This window comes from Procambarus clarkii, unplaced genomic scaffold, assembly GCF_040958095.1.
Source record: "Procambarus clarkii isolate CNS0578487 unplaced genomic scaffold, FALCON_Pclarkii_2.0 HiC_scaffold_347, whole genome shotgun sequence".
NCBI classification, from domain to species: domain Eukaryota; kingdom Metazoa; phylum Arthropoda; class Malacostraca; order Decapoda; family Cambaridae; genus Procambarus; species Procambarus clarkii.
In genome coordinates, this window is record NW_027189380.1 from 197,852 (window position 1) to 221,153 (window position 23,302).

The following is a 23,302-nucleotide window of genomic DNA, read 5'->3' on the forward strand; positions in this document are numbered from 1 at the left end:
CGAATGCTAGCTGGAGCAGCTCCGCCAGCGCCGCACAATACGAGGTGACAGTATTAGGCATCAAATGACGGTCCTGAAAAAGCCAAGAAAGAAAGGACAAGACAACCCGATCTGAAAGAGAAGACAACCTACGAAGAGCCAGAAAATGGCGAAAAGAACGCCAGGAAACTTCATACTGTCGCCGAGACAAACCTCTCAGGTGGGACACCATCAACGGAGCCACCTGATCACCATAGAAATGGTGATACATGGTACCATTTCACAATATAAATGGTGTATCACCATAGAAATGGTGATACACCCGCATCAAAAAGAGCAGACGCGAAGAGCAGAGGAGAAGGTCGAACCAGCCCTGTACCGGACCGGTCTGACCTGCTGAAAAAGGCGGAGCCACAGGAAATTCCCCGGGTTCGAACACCGAGCAAACAGCGCCGGAAACCAAGGCTGGGCCAGCCACCAAGGGGCCACAAGGACTACTTTCCCTGGGAAGGTCTCTAACTGAGCCAGAACCTGAAGCAACAGCTGGACCGGGGGGGGGGGAAAGAGGTACAGGTAACCCCACCTCAACCTGTCCTGCCACAAGGCATCCACTGCGAATGCCTCACAGTCGGGGAAGGGCGTCACAGACTGGAAGACGCAAAGAGGTCTACGTCTGGCAGATCCAACGAAATGAGTCGTCGTCGATCGTCCACTCCGTGGACAGAGGAATGAAGTGAAACAGGCTGTCCGCTAGGACGTTGGACACTCCCCGGATATGAATCGAACGGAGAGCCAAACCCCGAGAATCCAGCAGACGAACCATTTGAAGGGACCAACCCCAAAGAGGCAAGGACCGAAGATAACCCCCACGGTTCAGGCAATGAACCACCGGAGAACAGTCTAAATGGAGCCGGATGGTCGATCCCCGAGCGACCTGAACCCTCCGAAGCATGAACCAGACTGCCGCGAACTCCTGAACTGTGCTGTGTGCCCGACAGAAGGACAGACCCCACCGTCCCTGGCCGGCCTGGTGAGCACTGGTCACAAAGCCCCAGCCAAGAGACGAACCCAACGATCGCGAGAGAGGCAGAAGGGGCGTCCCCAAAGGAATCAAAACAGACGCTGAAGCCAAACCCGACCTGGCGGGTATGCCAGCACGCAGGTCGCACCATCAACAGGGCGAACCACTAAAGGGCCGATGCCCCCTTATGAGAAACCAAACTTCGAACAGGGCTATCACTGTGCCGACCAGACGACGCTGGCACCGAAGGCAAAGACGCCTCAGAAACTGGCACCAGAAGCCCACCTTGACCAGCGGAACCCTGAACCCTGGTACGACCTCTCCGAGGCGGCCAAAAACGACTGCCCCGGAGAACCAACAAGTCCGTCATAGGACAACAACTAGACAAAGCTGCTTGCAGAAACTGCGAGACCACAGCCTCTGCAAACAGCAATGGACAAAACGAAGACAAAAATTTAAGAGCCAGGGCCTAAGCAAATTCCAAAGAGAGGGCGAGCACAGCCTGACGGCAAGCGAGGCGAGAAGCAAAAAAATAGAGACACAGCTTCCTTTAGGATGGGTGCAAAGAGCTTCAACAATGCAGCCGACGCCCTAGCTGCTGAAATCAGCGCCCCAGACGAAGACCCGTCACTCAACGCCTCCACATCCTCCTCAAGCCAGGCAGAAGACAGCTCGAGAAAGGGAAAGGAAACGTAAGATTGAAGCCAAATGTCCACAGGCGTGCAAATCCTCCACAACCAACGATGCCGAAAGAAGAGGAACCTGCATGTGAAGCTGGAAAAGGCCAACATCCCGAGAAAGCACGAGAGTGAACAAGCATGCATTAAGGTGCTCAAACTCGCCCCCCAGGTAAACCTGCAGAACTGTAGAAGTTTCACGCCAATCAAGCGTGCGGGTCCGACAGAACCCATGCCACGCCTTCAACAAAAAAGAATGGGCAGTCTGCCAGCCAGGAAGACTTCGGAACCTCGAAACGCGGGAAGCGGGAAGAAGAACCGAACTCGAAAGAGGATGGATCCGTCACAGAAGCATAAACTGGGTCTCGCAATAGGTATGCAGCAAGAGCCTCCCGAGCCTCCTTTGTGGTGATATGGGAAGTAGAAAACCTCTGGAAAGACGGAGCCGACGTACCCAAAGGTGCCTGGAACCGAACCCGGAGAGGAACCGAACCCAAATCATACTAATACAGGGAAGGGGGTAAGAAACCCCCTCCCCCTGCAACAATAAGTCCTGCAAGGAAGGCAAAAGCACCCAAGTGGGGGTCAAAGGGGGCCCAAGGCCCCCAGGTCGACTCCTCCCCAGCCCCAAGATTCCCCACGTCGGGACCCGGGGCAGAGCCGTCCTCCAAACCCTCCACCCCCGAAGAAAAGGCAAAATCCAGGGGAAAGGCAGACAAGAAGGGGGCCTGTTGGTGGAACCCAGAAGCCTCGGCAGGAGGAACCGGCTCAAATGCCTACGTCTCTGACCTGAATGGGGCAGCCTCCGAAGCCACACGAGCCTCTTTTACCAACTAAACCCTGTGCCGAATCGAAAACCCTCAGACATTTGGGAGCCATAAACGGGGGGGGGGGGGGGGGGAGGTGCAGGATGAACCACAGGGGAAGGACCAGGGAGCACGGAAAAAGCCAAAGTCGAAGCGACTAACGCCCTCAGGTCCGGGTCTCTAAAACCAAAACAGGGCAGCCTCGGGGCATCCGGGTGGGAACCAAACAGCAACATCAGAATAAAACTGGAGCACAAGCAGAGAACACGATTCACAAGACTCCGGGTCAAATGTGTTGTTGACCCAACAGGCTGCATGACGGAGGCAAAACAGGTGACTGTCACCTTGAGACAAGGGCACACAGCAACGTTTAACTCTTTAACTGCGCAACGCGCCTGCAGGCCCAGGCTTCAGGTGCGCAACACGCCTCCAGGTGTTTTTATTTTTCACGTTCCATTCAAAACTCCCGCGGCTACATGGGGTTCACATCAGCTTCCTCAGGGCTCTTGTAAACAGACGCCATCTTAAAAAAAAATCATGGTCCACATTGCCGGGTGTCAGAGCCTCAGTAGTGAGTGAGCAACCAAGGCTGGTGCTCGCAGCATGAGCGCACAGCACTGCTGTTCAGCGTGTGACCACAGCATCGCCAAATATTATCAAAATATATATATAATCTGTTTTATTTAGCCATGATAGTATTAGAGAAGAGCCCGAGTGTGATAATGACTGGGTACAATGTTCGAATATCAGTGATTCTATGCTGTTCACGATGTTCACAGCGCTAGCCACAGCACCACAGCATTATTTCGTCCATCTAGGAATCTTCAAACGACTTTTTAGGTTCCTTTTCAAAATAAACTTGTGCAATGCAGCCGACGCCCTAGCTGCTGAAATCAGCGCCCCAGACAAAGACCCGTCACTCAACGCCTTCACATCCTCCTCAAGCCAGGCAGAAGACAGCTCGAGAAAGGGAAAAGAAACGTAAGATTGAAGCCAAATGTCCACGGGCGTGCAAATCCTCCACAACCAATTATTCATTTACAGGTATTAGTGACCAGGATTATGGTTATAATGAGCATTGTGCGTAGGAAGAAGGAATTTTGGTGAGGGAGGGAGGGAGGAAGGGAGAGAATTGAGGTAGCCTCACTGTGTGGCAGTAACTCTTGTTTTGCTCACTGTACTAGCTTCGTGGTTCGCTATGGGGAACACACGTGTACATGGGTATATACAGTGTGTGTGAATAGTGTAGTAACAGCACCAGGAGTATGTTGTGAGGAGCTATTTTGGTGAGGGAGGTGACGTCGTAATCGTAGCGTTGTCTGCTGTGTGATTTGTCATGCAGTGTATGATGGCCATTGTATTGTTTGGACACAATACCAGCTTACTTGCATAGTTCTGGTAAAAAAAACATGTAGATAGGTATATATAACATGTGTAAATCGTGTAATTAATACAATAACAGTATGGTGGGAGGAGCAATGTTGGCGAGTAAGATGTTGGAGTGAGGGAGGGCTGGCTGGGTGTGGCTCCTCTCACTCGCGGTGTTCTGAGTGTGTTGATGATGAATGTATATAGTGTGTGACAGTGTATAGTGTGTAAATAGATTGTATATATACATAAACTAGCATGATACATGGTAAAGATGTGCAACATATGTGTACACAAGTGTCATGCACGTAACACAGTGTCCTCAGACAGTACGGATGTTTTACTGCCATAATATAGTGTACATGTTCATTATACATAGGATTAGCACGTAAAAACAAATAAAATGTATTTGGAACCGTGCACAAAAAATGAACAAAAATATAATCGCGGCAACCCGGGCGCCCCACCGGCCCCGGGAGCTTACTTCATGGGCGAACGGGGAATGATGACGTCACGCGCCAAGTTACGGACCCCATAGCAGCCAAAGTAAGTACAAGTTTGAAATTTTTTTGACATACCCATACTGGGGGAAGGGTTTTTGACACTTTAAAAAAACAAAATAATTTTTTCAAGAGAATTTATTTCCTGCGCACTGGGGGGGGGGGGTGTCATATTTATAGGCCGCACAGTTAAAGGGTTAAACCCGCACAAGGCAGGCTGGAACTCTGGAGACGCATCCATGGATCCACCGAGCCCCGACAGGGATTTCCAGGGGCCCCTAGGGTAACAACTGTGGGAAGCCCAGGCAAGGTGTTGCTAACCGGTTAAAAAACCAAAACTAACATGGGATAGATGATAACACTGAAACCCCTGTGATGTGTACAAGCACGGGGGCCTAGCAGAGGGCCACCAAAACAGTATCAGGGGAACTATAGTCCCACTAAGCAGAACCCCCCACCCGGCAAACAAAAACAAAACAAAAGAAAAACCCGCAAAAGTACACCATCCCCAGAGGCAACAGGAACCGATCGCTGCGTAGGTGGCAGATTGCTCAACACCTTGACGCCCTAACCAGCACACCACCACTCCCTACCCAAGGTCAAACAAGGGGCCCCAAGCCCCAGCTGGCCCCAAGGATGAGGTAAATGCCGAGCAGCAAGAACCTCTACGGCAGCGAATGAAGCTCTACGGTTTCCGAATGCCCCCAGGGGAGATAACCCTGACACGCAGGGGCAGTACTCACGAGAGCACTTATGGAAGGAAGCCCATAAGCACATGCAGCCCCGGCACTGATAAGGTACTCCTGGCCACCACACACAACCACAAGACAGCAGAGAACACCACACAGGGCAAACACTGCCCAGGAATTTGAGGCCAGAGAAGCGTCTGTCCCGGTTGACACTAGCTTATGAACTGAAGTGCTAGGCAGACGGCGCAGTGAGGTTCGGGACCCCCCCTCCTCCCCATTTTGGGGAGGGAAGGGCTGCGCGGTCAAGCAGCACGGCAGTAGAGTGTGATAATTGATTGATTGCTTGTTTCCTTGGGATTGTAGGGAGTTTTTACCTCTGTTCGGTTTTTTGCTTTGGTTTCTTACCATCTAACCCCGGTCGATGGCAGATAAGGAAAACCCCCAACCACAAGGGAGTATTCCAGGGCCATTGCTCCCTGCAACCTCTCTGAAGAGGCCAGGTTATGGCGTTGGTCCCTGGTAGGTCTGAACTCCATAGCTAATGTCTCGGTCTAATGTAACATACATTAGCCCGATAAGCTCCAGGGAGCCGTTGGGGCTCCCCACAGAAAAAAACACTAAAGACAACACAAGATGCACTTCCAGCTGAACCAAGGAACAACGACCAAGGAGCTTTGACTTCGCCAGAAAAGGAGCCAACAGTGAGCCAACAGTAACGAGCAAGACAACCAACAAGGCTGAAAGAAGAGGGCTCCAGACCAAACAGGACACCAGAAACCAAGCAGCTGAAGGAAAAGTACCGGGCAAGGGGGGCCTGACAGCTGAGTGGACAGCGCTTCGTATTCGTAGTCCTGAGGTTCTGGTTTAGATCCCCGGTGGAGGCAGAAACAAATGGGCAGAATTTCTTTCACCATGATGCCCCTGTTACCTAGCAGTAAATAGGTACCTGGGAGTTAGACAGCTGCTATGGGCTGCTTCCTGGGGTGTGTAACAAAAAGAGGCCTGGTTGAGGACCGGGCCATGAGGACGCTAAGCCCCGAAATCATCTCAAGATGACCTAAAGATAACCAAGGAGATGGAACAGGCTCAGGCAGTGCAATAGGCACTTTATACAGAAGGGAAGGGAATTATCAGTAGAAAGGACCAAGCCATTACAACTATTTAGCAGGCATCAAGGATTGAATGGGAGGAAGGAATGGTGCCCAGCCACTTAGACAGGCGGGGATTGAACGCCGACCTGCATAAAGCGAGACCAGCACTCCACTGTCCAGCTCAAGTGCTTGTGTAAACTCTACACAGAGTATGGGGGGTGTTTGTTATATTATTATGAGTTTTTTTGTTTTTTTTTATTATACTGAATTGAAAAGATACAGTTGTTTCACTTAAGTTTCATCTCTATCATCATTTCAGTGTAACCAGGTTTAGAAGGGAATTATGGAAGTTACTCCAGCATACTGCAAGCCATAATAATATCACATTACAATATTATCCTTGGGTAAATTCTGGTAAATTACAAAATACAAAATACCCTGTACCCACTACAGTATAACCATCACCCCTCACTCCAATAATACAAAATACTTTCTTTACCTCCTCCATATTCAACAAAAATGCACAATACACACTGCACGTACCTCTCTTTCGGATAAAACAGACACAACAAAACTCTGTAGGTCAAGATGTAAAGCTTCAGCCGCTCGTGACTTAAGGGTTCCCATCGTCTCGCTGATGTCCATATCAATTGCATAAATTTGAATGGGTTGACTGGGGAGATACAATTAAAAAAATATACTCAACTTGCAGCACAAGATAATCAACGTCACGATATAATTATACTATCTATCATACTATCATGACGTACATTAACAACTCTCGTCGTCAGGGACAGACTTCCTGTCCATGACGACGACAGACAGGAAGTCTGTACTTAGGCTTATCATAGTCCCTTCTATGTCGGCTACTGACCTTAGCTGGAATGCAACCACAACAGATGCCCAACTCTTAGGTACCTATTTACTGAACAGAGGCACAAGGTATAAAGAAATTTGCCCAACCATGTCTTTCCCACCCAGGGATCAAACCCGGGATCTATGATTGCGAGTTGAGGATATAGACCATTGTGGTACACGATTTCTTGCCCGTATAAACAGAAAATAAATAAGAATACGCCACCCGGTAACAATTATACCATGCAGCAGACTGAGTAGTCATCTCACAACTGTAGTCGTCTGACAACTGATGTGACTCCAAATGTGACTCCCGGGCTGGACAAGATGTTCGAGTAGTTTTCCTTAAATCTGATGCTTCTGTTCAACTAGAAGTAAATATGTACTCTGCAGTTAGTCACCTGTTGTGTGTTGCATCCTAGGGGAAGAGGTCAGCCACTAGCCTAGGGTCGGGGATGGAGGGTGATATCTTGATAAGCCTAACAGGCTTCCTGTTCCTGACAATAGAACAAAATTCATTGACCAGAAATGGTACACATTGTGCTAATATAAAAAAAAAACAGCGTTGAATGTAATGAAACGCCATTTTCTGGGCGAGTCCCAGAGGCTCCCCGGAGCTATCCATGGCTGATATGGATACCCTAACTATTTTGCATCAGTCGATGTGGGTGGAGTTCTAGGCCTACCGGGGACCACGAGCCAGAACCTGGCCCCCTCAGAGAGGCACGAGGAGCAATGGCCCATAGAAATGCACATGTGATTTGGAGCATTCTATATCTGCCATCGACCGGGACAGGCACCCAGAAAGATAAGCGCCACAAAACAAACCCCTATTGTGGTTAAGAACAAAAATCGACAAACGAGTGGGCAGAACTCCCCCAGGAAAACGAACTAACAAGCATGACGTCACACAAGCCACGCCGCATATCTGCGCAGCTCCCCCCTCCCCGGGAGGGGGAAGGGGGAGCCCCAGACCCCCCGCACTGGCGATCCCCGCCCCAGTTGAGGCTGGATATCAAAACCGCGAAAAAAACGTCAACCAGAGGGCAGGAGGGTGCCGGGGAGCCTCCGAGACTCATCCAGAAAATGGTGTTTCACTACATTCAACACTGGTTTTCTGGGGGAAGCCCCTACGGCTCCCCGGAGCTACTTCACCAAAGACTACCTAAGAAAACAAGGGGACATACCCGGGAGGCGGTCGGTGAACCACTCCTCAACACGAAGTCGAGACAACAACCCAAGGACCCCTCCGGAAAGCAGCAGGCACATCATTCACCAGAAAAAGGGAGAACGGCTGCAGACGAAGAAACCTATGACCACGACCATAGGAGCAAAAACCACTGCGCTGGAGAAGAGCATGAAGCTCTGCCACATGACCCCCAAGAGGCCAATGCCAACATAAAAGAGAGCTGAGGCAAAGCAAACCTGACCAAGGACCCACAACCACCATGGAGAAGAAAAACAGGAGAGCACCCTGTCCAAAGACCAGGATGGCACAGGCAGTGCATAAGCAGGCCGGAGCAGAAACAACGCATGAGACAGCCTGCGAAACGGCGCAGAAGGAACATCGATACCGAAAGCAAGCAGCAGAAACGAAGGTGCCAGACCCAGGAACGGCCCCAAGCGCCTCTACATCCTCCGCAAGCCAATCCTATGACAGCCCCAGGAGGGAAAAGAAAACGCAGGACCAAAACTAAAATGCCACAAGCGTGCAAGTCCACCGCCACAAGTGTAGCCGACAGGGAAGGAACCCGCATAAGGAGCCGCCCCACACCAACATCCCGCAGAAGGGCAGTAGCGAAAAGACTCATTAATTGGAGCAAAATCGCCCCCAGGAAAACGAGTAGTGCCAAGACAGCGCGAAGAGAAGAGATATGCACAAAAGAACAAGAAGGCCAAACACCCAGAAGCTGCCGGGAATAGGACCCACAAGTCCTAGAAAGGACCGGAGGGAAGAAGCAAAACCATCCCGAACCTTCGAGAACAAAAAGAAGCAAACACAAAGGACGAAGGCACAAAAACCCGGTCGCACCCGAGACCAAAAGTCATGCAGAAACCCCAAGAAGAGGAGACAAGATGGAGAAGGCCCGTCCCGGTAAAAAAGGGGCGAAGACCGTAGAAAAGCACCCACCGACAGGACGGAAACAATGGGCACAATGGACAAGGAAACCGAGCCTAGGGAGGAGCCGACACCCACAAAGCACGTGCGGAGAGGGGGAACAGAAAAACCCCACACCACAAAACCGCAAGCCCCGCCCAGAGGGTTAGACATACCCCGGTGGGGACCAACGGGGCTTGAGGCCCCTCACGTTAGCCCCGCCCCAGCCCCGAGAACCCACCCTGCAGGCCCCGGGGCCGAGCTGTCCCCTCAAAGCCCCAGCGTCAAGAAAAACCCCGGGGCAGTCGGGAAAAACACTAAGGAAGGGAGCCCACTAGGCTCTGGAACTAGAACCGAAACCGGAGGATCGGCGAGGGGCGAGATGAAGAACCCAAGCTCATCCCCCACCAGCACAACGAGGCGAGGACAAGACAGAGAATCCAAGGAACATGGAAAAACCAGGCCCGGCACAGCAAGACCGGCAAGGAATGAGGGCCCCAGAGGGAGCACGGAAGGGCCGAACATAATGCCACAACCAACCCCGACACACAGCTGCAGTACCAAAACCGCAGCAAAACGTCACCACACTCCCGAGGAAGCGACAGAAGAAAGATAAATCGTACATGAGTGGCACACAAGGGGACACAGGCGGAAACCGAGCACCAAACTGAGCCACAGGGACGGTAGAAGAAATGTGTGCAGTGAAACAGGCAATCGAAGGAACACATTAGGCAGCCCAACTTGGGCTGACCCCATACACAGCCCCAAGAGCAGAGACGAGAGCGCCCATGAAGCACAGAAACCTCTCGACAGGCAAACGACAGGGGAGAGGCAGAACCAAAGAGCCAGAACCAAATCCTGCAAGCACAAGGAGGCGAGCACAAAACACCCTCGACACAGGAAAACGTACCACCGAACAGGCACCCCCACTGTTGCACTGCGGAACAAGGTGGAGGCGGGGCCCCGAACTCAAGCAAGGTTAGACAAGCATAGGAGAGGGGTAGGAGGAGTACAGGCAGGAGCCACCTCGGAAGGGACAAGAGGCCACCCGCAGACACCCGTGAACCGAGGAAGGAATCAGGTGGAGAGAACAAGAGCTGCCCAGTATGGGCTAATAGCCCTGCAGTAGGCACCTCGGGTGATACGGGCCACATTCTCAAGTACGTATGTACACCCATTCCGACTTCCAAAAACAAAAACAGCGTCGAGACGAAGGAGACGCCCAACCGCACCAACTCACCTGCAGAACATAGGCGCTGAAGGGCTATGACGCAAGATTTCGAGTCCGTAGCCGCCGGAGGCGGCCAGGGCGCCCATGCTGGAGAGGGAGCGGCAAAGGAGGCTCCCCACCCTATAACACAGGGAAAAAACCTCGTGACTTCCCCACAGCGGCACCCCAGAACACCCCCAAAGCAACGGGGCACGGAATGGATTAAGAAAAGAGTGAGAGGCGAAGCCCCCCCCCCCCCCCCCGAGAGAAAGTGGAAGCAGAACATGTGAGCACACCGCCCGGAACCAAAACAAACTCCCACGGCGCATGCGCAGGACGCGAAAGAAAAGGAGCCCAACAAGGCGAGAAGTAGCCCAACCAGGCGAGAAGTAGCCCAACCAGGCGAGAAGTAGCCCAACCAGGCGAGAAGTAGCCCAACCAGGCGAGAAGTAGCCCAACCAGGCGAGAAGTAGCCCAACCAGGCGAGAAGTAGCCCAACCAGGCGAGAAGTAGCCCAACCAGGCGAGAAGTTGCCCAACCAGGCGAGAAGTAGCCCAACCAGGCGAGAAGTAGCCCAACCAGGCGAGAAGTAGCCCAACCAGGCGAGAAGTAGCCCAACCAGGCGAGAAGTAGCCCAACCAGGCGAGAAGTAGCCCAACAAGGCGAGAAGTAGCCCAACAAGGCGAGAAGTAGCCCAACAAGGCGAGAAGTAGCCCAACAAGGCGAGAAGTAGCCCAACAAGGCGAGAAGTAGCCCAAACTGCTACAAGGAGCCCAAACGGCTACAAGGAGCCCAATAAGGCGAGAAGTAGCCCAACTGGCGACAGTAGCCCAAACTGCTACAAGGAGCCGAAACGGCTACAAAGGAGCGCAAACGGCTACAAAGAGCCCAACCTGTCCAGAACAGAAGGAACCAGTATGGAGGCAAACTCTGGGACACGCGGGAGGTAAGCCGCAAAGGCCAACCGCACCGCAGGCGAAGAGATGCGGTTAGCCGAAAAACCCCGGAAGACGGAACCGAAGAAACCACAGGGACATGGAACCGAACCCGGGGAGGAGAAGAACCCAAGCCCAAATCGTATGCAGAGGGGGGGAAAGAAAACCCCACTCCTCGCAACAGTAAGCCCCGCTCAGAAGGACAGAAATCCAGGCGGGGCGCAATGGAGCCCAAGGCCCCAAGGCCGCTTCTCCCCAACCCCAGGAGCCTCTACACCAGGCCCCGGGGCTGAGTCGACCTCCAAAGCCCCGGCCCCACAAGAAAAAGCCGGAGCAGCCGAGAAAGCTGGAAGAGAAGGGGCCCACTGGTCAGACCCCAGAGCATCGGCCGGAGGAACAGACTCGAATGCCTCCGCAGCTACCCCGGACAGGGCAACCCCTGAAACTGCCCAAGTCTCAGAACCTCTAACCACGCCCCGACCCCGAAGCCTGCAGATGCGTAGGGGCCGGAAGCAGGAGGGGGAAAAACAAGGGGGGGCGCGGAAGAACCAAGGCCGAAGCGACCAAAACCCCCAAGTCTGGATCCCTACACAAGCGGGGCAGCGACAAACCTGAGCGCATTGCAACATCCTACCCTGCAACGCGCGAGCTGCCTGCACCCACGGGAATTCATCAGCAGACTGGGTGAATGGAGTCACGAACAAGCAACAAAGCTCGCAGGACTCGGGGTCGAATGTGTCACCGACCCAACAGGCAGCATGACGGAGGCAAAAACAAGGAGAGTCACCCTGAGACAAAGGGACAGAGCAACCCTCAACTCGCACAAAGCGAAAGGGGACGCAAGGGTCTCCACAATCGGACCCGAGAGCCCCCGGGGGGTTTCCCAGGGCCCCTAGACTGGGTCTGCTAAGGGTTATCCCAGGCAGGGCACTGCTAACCGGCGCCCCAAAACAATCAAGCAAACTGCTAAAGCTGAACCCACAGGACGTGTCCACCCGTGAGGGCGAAGCAGGGGGTGCCACCACACAAACGAACCTAATATAAGGGGGGAGGGAACACAAGGCAGACCCCCCTACCAGGCAAAAACAAATATAAAAGAAAAACCACACAAGTGGACAACGTACCCAGAGGGAACAGAGCCGGCCGCTGTCATAGGTGAAAACTAGCTACGCAGTACCCTGCACAACACCAGTGCTGTAACTACCACTGACCCCAAGGCAAACAAGGGAGGAAAACCCCCAAACACTCGGGGCGGCCAAACGCCAAGCAGCGAAAAGCCAACAGAGGTAGACCCAAGGTGACTTGTGGAAGGCAACCCCAAGCCCCAAGGGCGGTACTTACAGGGCACTCAGGGAAGGTGACCCTAAGCACATGCAGCCCGAGTACCTGAGAATACTACTCCCAGCTTACACGACCACTGTAAGAGCAGCACTGCAAACAAGTCACAGCACTGAGACAAGACCGGAGCTGGAGCCACACGACTGTGCATTATCCCATCAGCCGAGGAACTGAGGCAGGGATCGCCAGCGCGGGGGTCTGGGGCTCCCCCTTCCCCCTCCCGGGGAGGGGGGAGCTGCGCAGATATGCGGCGCAGCTCGTGTGACGTCATGCTTGTTAGTTCGTTTTCCTGGGGAAGTTCTGTCCACTCGTTTGTCGATTTTTGTTGTTAACCAGAATAGGGGTGTTGTCCCGTCTTGAGTACTGCTCAGTACTCACTTCCCCCTTCAGAGCAGGAGAGATTGCTGAAATAGAGGGAATACAGAGAACATATACGGCACACATAGATGCAATAAAGCACCTAAATTATTGGGATCGTCTCAAAGCCCTCCAAATGTACTCACTAGAAAGAAGACGAGAGAGATATCAAATAATATACACCTGGAAGATACTGGAGGGCCAAGTACCAAATCTACACAGTAAAATAACAACATACTGGAGTGAACGATATGGAAGAAAATGCAGAATAGAACCAGTGAAGAGCAGAGGTGCCATAGGCACAATCAGAGAACACTGAATAAACATCAGAGGTCCGCGGTTGTTCAACGTCCTCCCAGTGGGCATAAGAAATATTGCCGGAACAACCGTGGACATCTTCAAGAGGAAACTAGATTTATTCCTCCAATGAGTGCCGGACCAACCGGGCTGTGGTGGGTATGTGGGCCTGCGGGCCGCTCCAAGCAACAGCCTGGTGGACCAAACTCTCACAAGTCAAGCCTGGCCTCGGGCCGGGCTTGGGGAGTAGAAGAACTCCCAGAACCCCATCAACCAGGGGTTTGTTTTGTGGCGCTTACCTTTCTGGGTGCCTGTCCCGGTCGATGGCAGATATAGAATACTCCAAATCACATGTGCATTTCTATGGGCCATTGCTCCCCGTGCCTCTCTGAGGGGGCCAGGTTCTGGCTCATGGTCCCCGGTAGGCCTAGAACTCCACCCACATCAACCAATGCAAAATAGTTAGGGGTATCCATATCAGCCATGGATAGCTCCGGGGAGCCGTAGGGGCTCCCCCCAGAAAAATCTATTGTGTTTGTCCACAGTATGTTGATAACGCAGAAAATAAAACACCGTTTCGTTTTCTAATTCCGACATTTAACCACCAAGCTGGGCAGAGCGCCTTGAGGCACTCCGAGAGTTGCGCTATTTTTTTTTAGGCTATATTTTAATGTTTTTTAATGTTTTCATCACTCTGTGTTTTGAAATGAAAATAGTTGAGTTTGGAAACATTTTGACATTAACTTTACCTGAACATTTATAAAAACAAAAATATGTCCTTAACAATTACATTATGAAGTTTTTGCCGAAACCAGATGCGCAGTGCGGTAGTTAATGAAACCATCTCCCCTTCTATCTCCTCCATGTGCTGTTTTTTATGTCTTTTGCTGAAAAATATTTTAATGGGCAACTATTATGACCAGGTATGGTCTCTATAATAAAAGAGGGCTATTTTGATCAATCAAACCAATTGTGTTAAGTGTGGGAACAGTTAAGCCTACAGGGCTGCCAAGGTCATGATGAATTTATACCATATAAGCTACTGTCTGGTTCCACGAGACGCAAGTCTGAGAAATAGTTACGGTAATCATTAAACAGCCAGAAGATTATATAATATGAAATATCATTTCTAAAAGATTGTTGGTGGTAAAACAATTGCAGAGTCTCCCCATAACTGTACGAGATTTGGGCAGTCAGTGGCACCGTCACAATGCCGTTTTCAATTTATAGCCGACTGGCAGACCTGCTGGGCGTGTTGTGTGTAATGTTAGAATTCTTATGGCAGTAAAGTTCATTTACTTAATTATTTACTGCCCACCACTCTTGTCCATGTATTGTAGATGCAAGTCTTAATCTCTATCAAAGGGGAAATAAATGTCAGTAGGCAATGCACAGATTTTTTTTTATTGGTAGTGGATTCTGTGATAATAAAGCCAATAATTACACCTGCTTGTTTATACTGTATTCAGTGTGTTGGGGACTGTTGTATCTCTGGTGCGTTGACTAATTGCCGCCAGGTGCATCTCAATGTAGCAGCTTTAAATAGCAGAATAGTTTAGGTATTAAGGCAGTAGCAAGCATTTGCAGCACGAACCAGTAATTATAAAAATGTGCCAAGCGGGAAAGAATATGTGGCACTGTGTGTTAGATATTGAAAAAAAAACCAGCGTTGAATATAATGAAATGCCATTTTCTGCGCGAGACTCGGAGGCTCCAAGAAGCTATCCAGACTGATATGATATACAGTATCCACTCAATTTAAAGGCCTCTTATATACCGATCTGCCGGAAATAACGACCGGTTTGGGAGACCGGTATCTAGAGCCTCATGACGGTTTGGCGGTCGAAATTACCAAAGGTCGGTATTGGGTTTGTTTTTTGGTCCTCACATGGCAAGCAGGCCACCTACCTCTATTAGTCCCCTCCCCCACTCCCTCACTGAACCTCTCCCGCTCTCCCCCACTCCCGCTCTCCCCCACTCCCGCTCTCCCCCACTCCCGCTCTCCCCCACTCCCGCTCTCCCCCACTCCCGCTCTCCCCCACTCCCTCACTCCTGCTCTCCCCCACTCCCTCACTCCTGCTCTCCCCCACTCCCTCACTCCTGCTCTCCCCCACTCCCTCACTCCTGCTCTCCCCCACTCCCTCACTCCTGCTCTCCCCCACTCCCTCACTCCTGCTCTCCCCCACTCCCTCACTCCTGCTCTCCCCCACTCCCTCACTCCTGCTCTCCCCCACTCCCTCACTCCTGCTCTCCCCCACTCCCTCACTCCTGCTCTCCCCCACTCCCTCACTCCTGCTCTCCCCCACTCCCTCACTCCTGCTCTCCCCCACTCCCTCACTCCTGCTCTCCCCCACTCCCTCACTCCTGCTCTCCCCCACTCCCTCACTCCTGCTCTCCCCCACTCCCTCACTCCTGCTCTCCCCCACTCCCTCACTCCTGCTCTCCCCCACTCCCTCACTCCTGCTCTCCCCCACACCCCCCCCAAGACCCTTCAGGGAAATGGCTCAGTAGATTGCCAGCCAGCCAGAGACAGCCTGGAGAGTCTCCATCTAATACAATAAAGCATTCATGAAACAAGTATTTTATAACTTTTTATTATCCTAATAATATTACTAAACAAAATCTGCAACCAGAAATATATATGATGATGTACATACATCCAGAATTTAAGAAACATCTGGTTAACTGGGTCAAGTGTGTTAGGCTTATCAGTGAGCAGGTCCTTCCCCACCATCGATACACTTCCCCCACCCTACAACCATACACACACACACACACACACACACACACACACTCCGTTTCTCCTCAACTCAACACCCATCCCTCCCTTCCTCCATCTCTCTCTCCCTCTCTCCCTCCCTCCCTCCCTTCCTCCATCTCTCTCTCCCTCTCTCCTCCCTCCCTCCCTCCCTCCCTCCCTCCCTCCATCCTCATCCCTCCCTCCCTCCATCCCTCCCTCCATCCCTCCCTCCATCCCTCCCTCCATCCCTCCCTCCATCCCTCCCATCCCTCCCTCCATCCATCTGTCACTCCCTCCATCCCTCCCTCCCTCTGTCCATCCTTCCATCTATCTATCTCCATTCTCTTCCTCCCTGCCTACCTCCCAGCCTCTGCCTGCCTGCCTCCCAAGCTCTGTCTGCCTGCCTGCCTCTGCCTGCCTGCCTGCCTCCTATTCTCTTCCTCTCTGCCTACTACCCAGCCTCTGCCTGTCTGCCTCCCTTCCAAGCGCTGCCTGCCTGCCTGCCTGCCTCCCATTCTCTTCCTCTCTGCCTACTACCCAGCCTCTGCTGTCTGCCTCCCTTCCAAGCGCTGCCTGCCTGCCTGTTTTTGCCTGCCTGCCTCCCTGTTTTTGCCTGCCTGCCTGCCTGCCTGCCTACCTCCCAGCCTCTGCCTGTCTGCCTCCCTCCCTGCCTCCTTCCCGAGCTCTGCCTGCCTGCCTCCCTCCCTCCCTCCCTGCCTACCTGCTTTTTCCTGCCTGCCTGCCTCCCTCCCTGCCTCTCCCTCCCCACCTACCTCTCAGCCTCTGCCTGCCAACATTTCAGCCTCTCCATCCCTGCCTGCCTGTCCATCCACCCACCAGTCAGCCATCACTGACACAATGAGTGCATTTGGAGCCGACATGGTGCACGGATGTTCCTTGATTGTGCAGATATGTCCAACAAAGTCACAGAATGAACACAACAGCCTCTTGACAAATCAAAACAATGTGCCGTGAATCTGTGACATCACAGGGTAAAAGGCACTAGAGTGGTGGACCAAGTGGATGTCTATACAAAATATATCTTACCTGAATGTTACTTGAAAAATTACCGACACTTAACTTCGGAAATACCAGAGCTCCGGAAATAACAGCCAGGGTACAGCTCCATATAGGTCGTTAAATCGAGTGGATACTTACAGTATTAGTCTTTGGTATCAGTCAATGTGCATAGATTTCTAGGCCTACCAGGGATCACGAGCGGGAACCTGGCCTCCTCAGAGAAGCACGAGGAGCAATGGTCTATAGAAACCCCCTGTGTGGTTGGAAGCATTCTATGTCTGCCATCGACCGGGTCTGGCACCCAGAAAGATAAGCGCTCCAAAACAAACCCCTATTCTGGTTAAAATATTGCTACCGAAAGCCAAACTGGTGGACAGAATGCCCCAAATGAAAACTAGCAACTAGCATGACGTTACCGCGCCGCTGTCTGCTCAACCCACTTACGAAAGCCCAAAGTTCGGCTTTCGGTAGCAATATTTTAACCAGAATAGGGGTTTGATTTGGGGCGCTTACCTTTCTGGGTGCCTGACCCGGACGATGACAGACGCAGAATGCTTCCAACCACACGGGTTTCTATAGGCCATTGCTCCTCGTGCCTCTCTGAGAGGTCCAGGTTCTGTCTTGTGGTCCTCAGTAGGCCTAGAACTCCATACATAAAATCTAATATATACATATCAGCCTGGACACCTCCGGGGAGCCGCAGGGGCTCCCCCCCCCCCCCCCTCCAAGAAAGGCACTGAATATCACTCAAGATGCCAAAATGAGAAAAAGACAAAGTAGGTGCTTTATGTGACACAGGTATCATGTGACTTTGTGCGCTTTATGTGACACAGGTATCATGTGACTTTGTGCGCTTTATGTGACACAGGTATCATGTGACTTTGTGCGCTTTATGTGACACAGGTATCATGTGACTTTGTGCGCTTTATGTGACACAGGTATCATGTGACTTTGTGCGCTTTATGTGACACAGGTATCATGTGACTTTGTGCGCTTTATGTGACACAGGTATCATGTGACTTTGTGCGCTTTATGTGACACAAAGGCATCACATTCACCAAGGAGTGTAGCAAGAGACAACCTCTAGCAGGGTCACATTACCCAATAGGCTAGGTTCAAGGCCAAGGGACCGCCAGCACCAGGGTCCTTTGCAGCACTTATATATTAGTGCCATAAAAAATAACATATCAAATAATGCTTGGAATAATCAATTAGCCACAGCTGCCCAATTATTTTTTAATTTATTTCCTGTACTGTACACGTTGTTCTGAGCGTTTTAAACATTTCATATAACGTTTCACACAAATGAACAGCAGCAGCAGAGTACAGCGTATTACTGGTTTTTATTTGCTGCTCAGTCAAGAGGCATTCTGTACACACAAGTGATTGTTACAATTAGTTGTTGGAAATTTATACCAAGTTATTTCTATAGAAAACTATACATTATGTGTATTATAACTAAGTGAAACATTGAGTGAATTATCTCAATATGTATTAATATCTTAGTGAAAGATCTTATAATTTTTGGCTGCTTTTATGTATAGTTATTTTCTAGAAAATAGAATTAAAACTTTTTAAGTATAGGAATATGGTCTTAATGTATTCCTCTGCAAAACTGTGCATAATATAACTTTGATAATTAATCATTACATATTATCACACGAGCCATCTACAAGTACAGGGGTACCTCGGTTTAAGAGTTTAATCCATTCGTGGAGACAGCTTGTAATCCGAAAACTCGTAAACCGAAGCTAATTTCCCCATGAGGAATAATGGGAAATGAATTAATCTGTTCCCGACTACCCAAAAACCTCACTTCAAACTAAATTTTATATCTAATTCATCCAAATCTATACTACAAAAGTATGTTCAAGTTATTACTTACCCTTGCTGATGACTCCTGTTGGCATATGGAAGATGGGGAGGAGGAGAGGTGTTACTGTATGGAAGGGGGGTCCCCTTCCATTATAACATCAGGCAGTAAAGATTTTTCTGGAGTGCACTCTCTGGCACATTTTGCCTGCCTACCACTAGGTCATGGTTGTGGCTCACTGCTCTATTTTCTCACAACGATAACGATCCATTGAAGATTGTTTTTCCCTTCTTTGCAACACTTGTCTGTAGTAAGATATCACATTGTCACTTAAAAGGTCAATGCAACGGCCTGATACAGCTTTATCTGGGCGAGTTTTTAACAAAACTTTACAGTTCTTCCCATACTTCACACATTTTCTTAATGAGGAAGGGACATCCTCTACTGCTTCTACTCGCAACTATTTTCGTAGGTTGAACCTTACCACTGGCTTTCTTGGGACCCATGGCGAGATAACAACAACAACTTTTATGCTCAAATGGCCAAAAATTCGACAAAAAACTAAATCCTTGTGAAGAATTCAGGTGGAATAGTCACTGGGCGCAAGGCTCTGGTAAACCGAGGGGCAATCGCCGTGCCACCACGCGTTAGGTTGGCCTGTACGCGTATCAACACCCTCGTATTCCGAGGCAACGCTCGTAATCCGATGTAAATTTTCTGAGCAAGTCCTGCTCATAACCCAAAAAACTCGTAAACAGGAACGCTCGTAATCTGAGGTACCACTGTATGCGTTTAGTCTTTGAATGGCCATACTGACCATAGGATGGGGCCCATTTAGCTCTTTTTGTCCAAGGCCCAAAACCCCAGCGTTGAGTGCACTGAAATGCCAATTACTGGAAAAACCTCAGCGGCTCCCCAGAAGCTATTTTCCTGAGAATGCTTCACACTAAAAGGTCACATCAGCTGCGGCTGATTTGGTTTGGCCTATCGGGGACCAGTGCAAGAACCTGGCCCTCCAATCACAGAGGTGCAGAACCTGGCCCCCCCCCAATCACAGAGGTGCAGAACCTGGCCCCCCACAATCACAGAGGTGCAGAACCTGGCCCCCCCACAATCACAGAGGTGCAGAACCTGCCCCCCCCCCTATCACAGAGGTGTAGAACCTGGCCCCCCCAATCACAGAGGTGTAGAACCTGGCCCCCCAATCACCACATAAAGAATATTGTGCAAGGAGCCTATGCTATGCTTTCTAACTTCAGAATTGTTTTTAAATACATGGATGGCAATATACTAAAGAAATTGTTCATGACTTTTGTTAGGCCAAAGCTAGAATATGCAGCTGTTGTGTGGTGCCCATATCTTAAGAAGCACATCAACAAACTGGAAAAGGTGCAAAGACATGCTACTAAGTGGCTCCCAGAACTGAAGGGCAAGAGCTACGAGGAGAGGTTAGAAGCATTAAATATGCCAAAACTAGAAGACAGAAGAAAAAGAGGTGATATGATCACTACGTACAAAATAGTAACAGGAATTGATAAAATCGACAGGGAGGACTTCCTGAGACCTGGAACTTCAAGAACAAGAGGTCATAGATTTAAACTAGCTAAACACAGATGCCGAAGAAATATAAGAAAATTCACCTTCGCAAATAGAGTGGTAGACGGTTGGAACAAGTAAAGTGAGAAGGTGGTGGAGGCCAAGACCGTCAGTAGTTTCAAAGCGTTATATGACAAAGAGTGCTGGGAAGACGGGACACCACGAGCGTAGCTCTCATCCTGTAACTACACTTAGGTAATTACAGAGGTGCAGAACCTGGCCCCCCAATCACAGTGGTGCAGAACCTGCCCCCCCCCCCCCCAGGATCTGGAATGTTCTTTTTTTTCAGTCAAGTGCTCATTCTACCACTGCTTGCATCTTTGTGAATAAATGGTATACCATTTGTTCCATTTATCTCCCTCCATGTTTTCCAATTTCCACCCAATCTCAAACACTTTTTCAACTTGTTTCCAGAGCTTCTGCTTCTTTTGTGTGTTTTTTAACTGTTGACCTGCCCTCTGGGGGCGATGCCCACACAAAATACTCGAGGCCATCTTTCAGAACCTTTCATTCTCTCTTTTTCTTTGTCTCCTGAATTCTGGTGAGGTGGCTCACGTCAAATCACGCCCACACTCTTTCCTGCATTGATCTTTCTCACTGGTCTTCTTCCATTTCTTATGATTCCCTTTGATGGTGATATGATAGCCATATCCCCATCCTTGTTTACTTTTGCTCTCCTCTTTCCCTTAGTGGTGATTTGATAAGGCAGTCTGGAATCTTTTACACTCTCTGTGCTACCCTTCCCTTCCTGTCTAACGTCTCTCTCCCACATTCCCTCCTTTTACCATGACAATAGACAATGGTCTCTGCTCTGTTCCTCATTATGCTTCTCATGGCATGCAGAAGTGCATTCCTTGGTGGCATTCAGACTGTGCTTAGGCTGTATGCTGTAAGCAGGAAGGCTGAAAGTGGTAATGGCACAGGAATAAGTCTGAATCTTTTATTTTGTTTCAGAAGAGTGCAGAGGCCCATAGGGCCATGTGCACAGATAAATATGAGAATTGGAAATCCTAAATATTCACTATTACTCCTAGCGCCCCCTCTCTCTCACACCTGGAATAGGGTCCATAAGGTTGTAAGTAAATTTATTTCAGACTTATTTGTTGTTTGTCCATCTCCCTGGCTCTGTTGTGACAGAACTGGTGTTGGTAGATAATGGAAGAGTTGGAACACAATTGGTGTTAGAAGGGTTTGCATTTTTCACCTATTAGCTCTGGTGCTCATCTTCTTCCTTCTTTCCAGACTCGTAAACACCTTCTTTAATCTTGTCCTTTGGACTGCTTCACTCATGTCTGCCTCCCTTATAATGATCTTTTCGCCCTTTCTAAACTCAGTCCACGTTGTCGCTCTACAATTCGACGGCAGCAGGCTCATACAGTCAGTATCTTTTGGAGTCCAGCAAAAATATTTTCATTCTTCCATATTTCCATTCTCACCAGCAGATGAGAGAAAAGGTTGTACAAAGACCCTTCCTCCTCTTTACAGTATTTGCTGGGTATCTTTTATCTTATCTGGGTGTTTGCTTTGGTACCAGATTGATTAATATGCCAGAAGTGATTAATATGCATCTTGTGTGATTCCTGAAACATCATTGTTACCTCTCTGCCTCCCAGTTATGGCAATCTCCCACTTTTCTGTCCAAGCTTCCACTCTTATCGCTCATTTAAAATGAGGATTGGTGCTGCTCTCTTTAACTTTTTCTTTTTCCTGTATGAAGTGGTGTTCTGAGCACTACTCTATTTTTGGTTGTCCTGACAATACACTGCAGTCACTGTAACGACCCCTCTTACCTCCAATGTCAGCTCCAACTCGAGTATGGTAACGTGTCATCTTGAGCCACCAATCATGGCTTCACGTTCTCTATGTCAAAGACTTATGCTTAACTTTTATTCAGAGGCATGTCATCCCTCCTCACCTCCACCCCCACTGTCACTCTGTGGTAATCCCCTTACATATAGAGATACTGCCAAACTTTTGGCAGTATCCCTTGGCCTTGGATACCTGTAGGTCTTTAACACCTGAGGTCTAGGTTTGCTCATGTTGCCGATCTCCGAGCCGCATGCTCCAAGGGACTCCCTCGCCTTAACACTTTGGCGTGCCCTGCCCACCACCCCTCAACTGTGCGATTTGGGTCCCAGAGTTTCACGGGAGCATGCGTTAATTCTGAAAAGTGTATACTCTCTTCAACTTTGTCACCTTAATTCTCGTCCTACGAGATTAAATTTGGTATCATTGTGTTTGCAATAGAATTCTCTATAGCACTAAATGCATATAAACTCCAAAAGCCCAGCTAATTACCTGCAGCAAACAGAGAAAGTGCGAACGAGTTACCCAGGAGCGCGCAAAAGCGATAAAATGTGTTCACTCTTTTCACTCTGGTCACCTCAATTTTCGTTCTAGGTCTTTCATTTTGGTATCAATGGGTTCGCAATAGAATTCTCTAGAGGAACATTAGCATATAAAATAAAAAACCTGGTCATGCTCCACCCGCCGACGAGTTGAAGACGGGCCACGCGTTAACTGCGAGTGAGCGCCCAGACACCTTCCAGCTACACTCCCAATTCCTGCCCACAAATGTTTAGTATTTAGTATTTTAGTATATGTATTATTATAGTTTAGTATTTTTTGTGTAGTAGTTGTACATCACATAAGCATTGTAGATAGCCATTTGCACAAAATAGATGGTCATTTTCTTCGTCCATTTGTGAGTTTTCCTTATGAAGTGATAATATTTGATCATTTGGTCAAAGTGATCAACACCTTTCATGTTTGTATTGTAGTCACAGATTGCATTCGCTTTGTTGACAGTTACCAAAGAGTCCCAAAAAAATTGGATAAAAACCTGATTTTTGGCAATTATTTTAGTGGATGACGCAATGCTGCGTCATCCCCGAGATTACCAACAGTAAATG

The 23,302-nt window shown here is 49.7% G+C and overlaps 1 protein-coding gene across 2 annotated transcripts in view; it reads right to left on the minus strand.

The window, feature by feature from the left end:
- The window catches only part of LOC138361402 (DNA-binding protein Ets97D-like), a 196,506-nt gene that overhangs the window by 170,701 nt on the left and 2,503 nt on the right, over positions 1-23,302 (minus strand). For both annotated transcript variants that reach the window (XM_069320741.1, XM_069320740.1), the window contains exon 3: positions 6,675-6,804. In XM_069320741.1, coding sequence (XP_069176842.1) covers positions 6,675-6,804 — 130 coding nt within the window. The remainder of the gene's footprint in view (positions 1-6,674; positions 6,805-23,302) is intronic.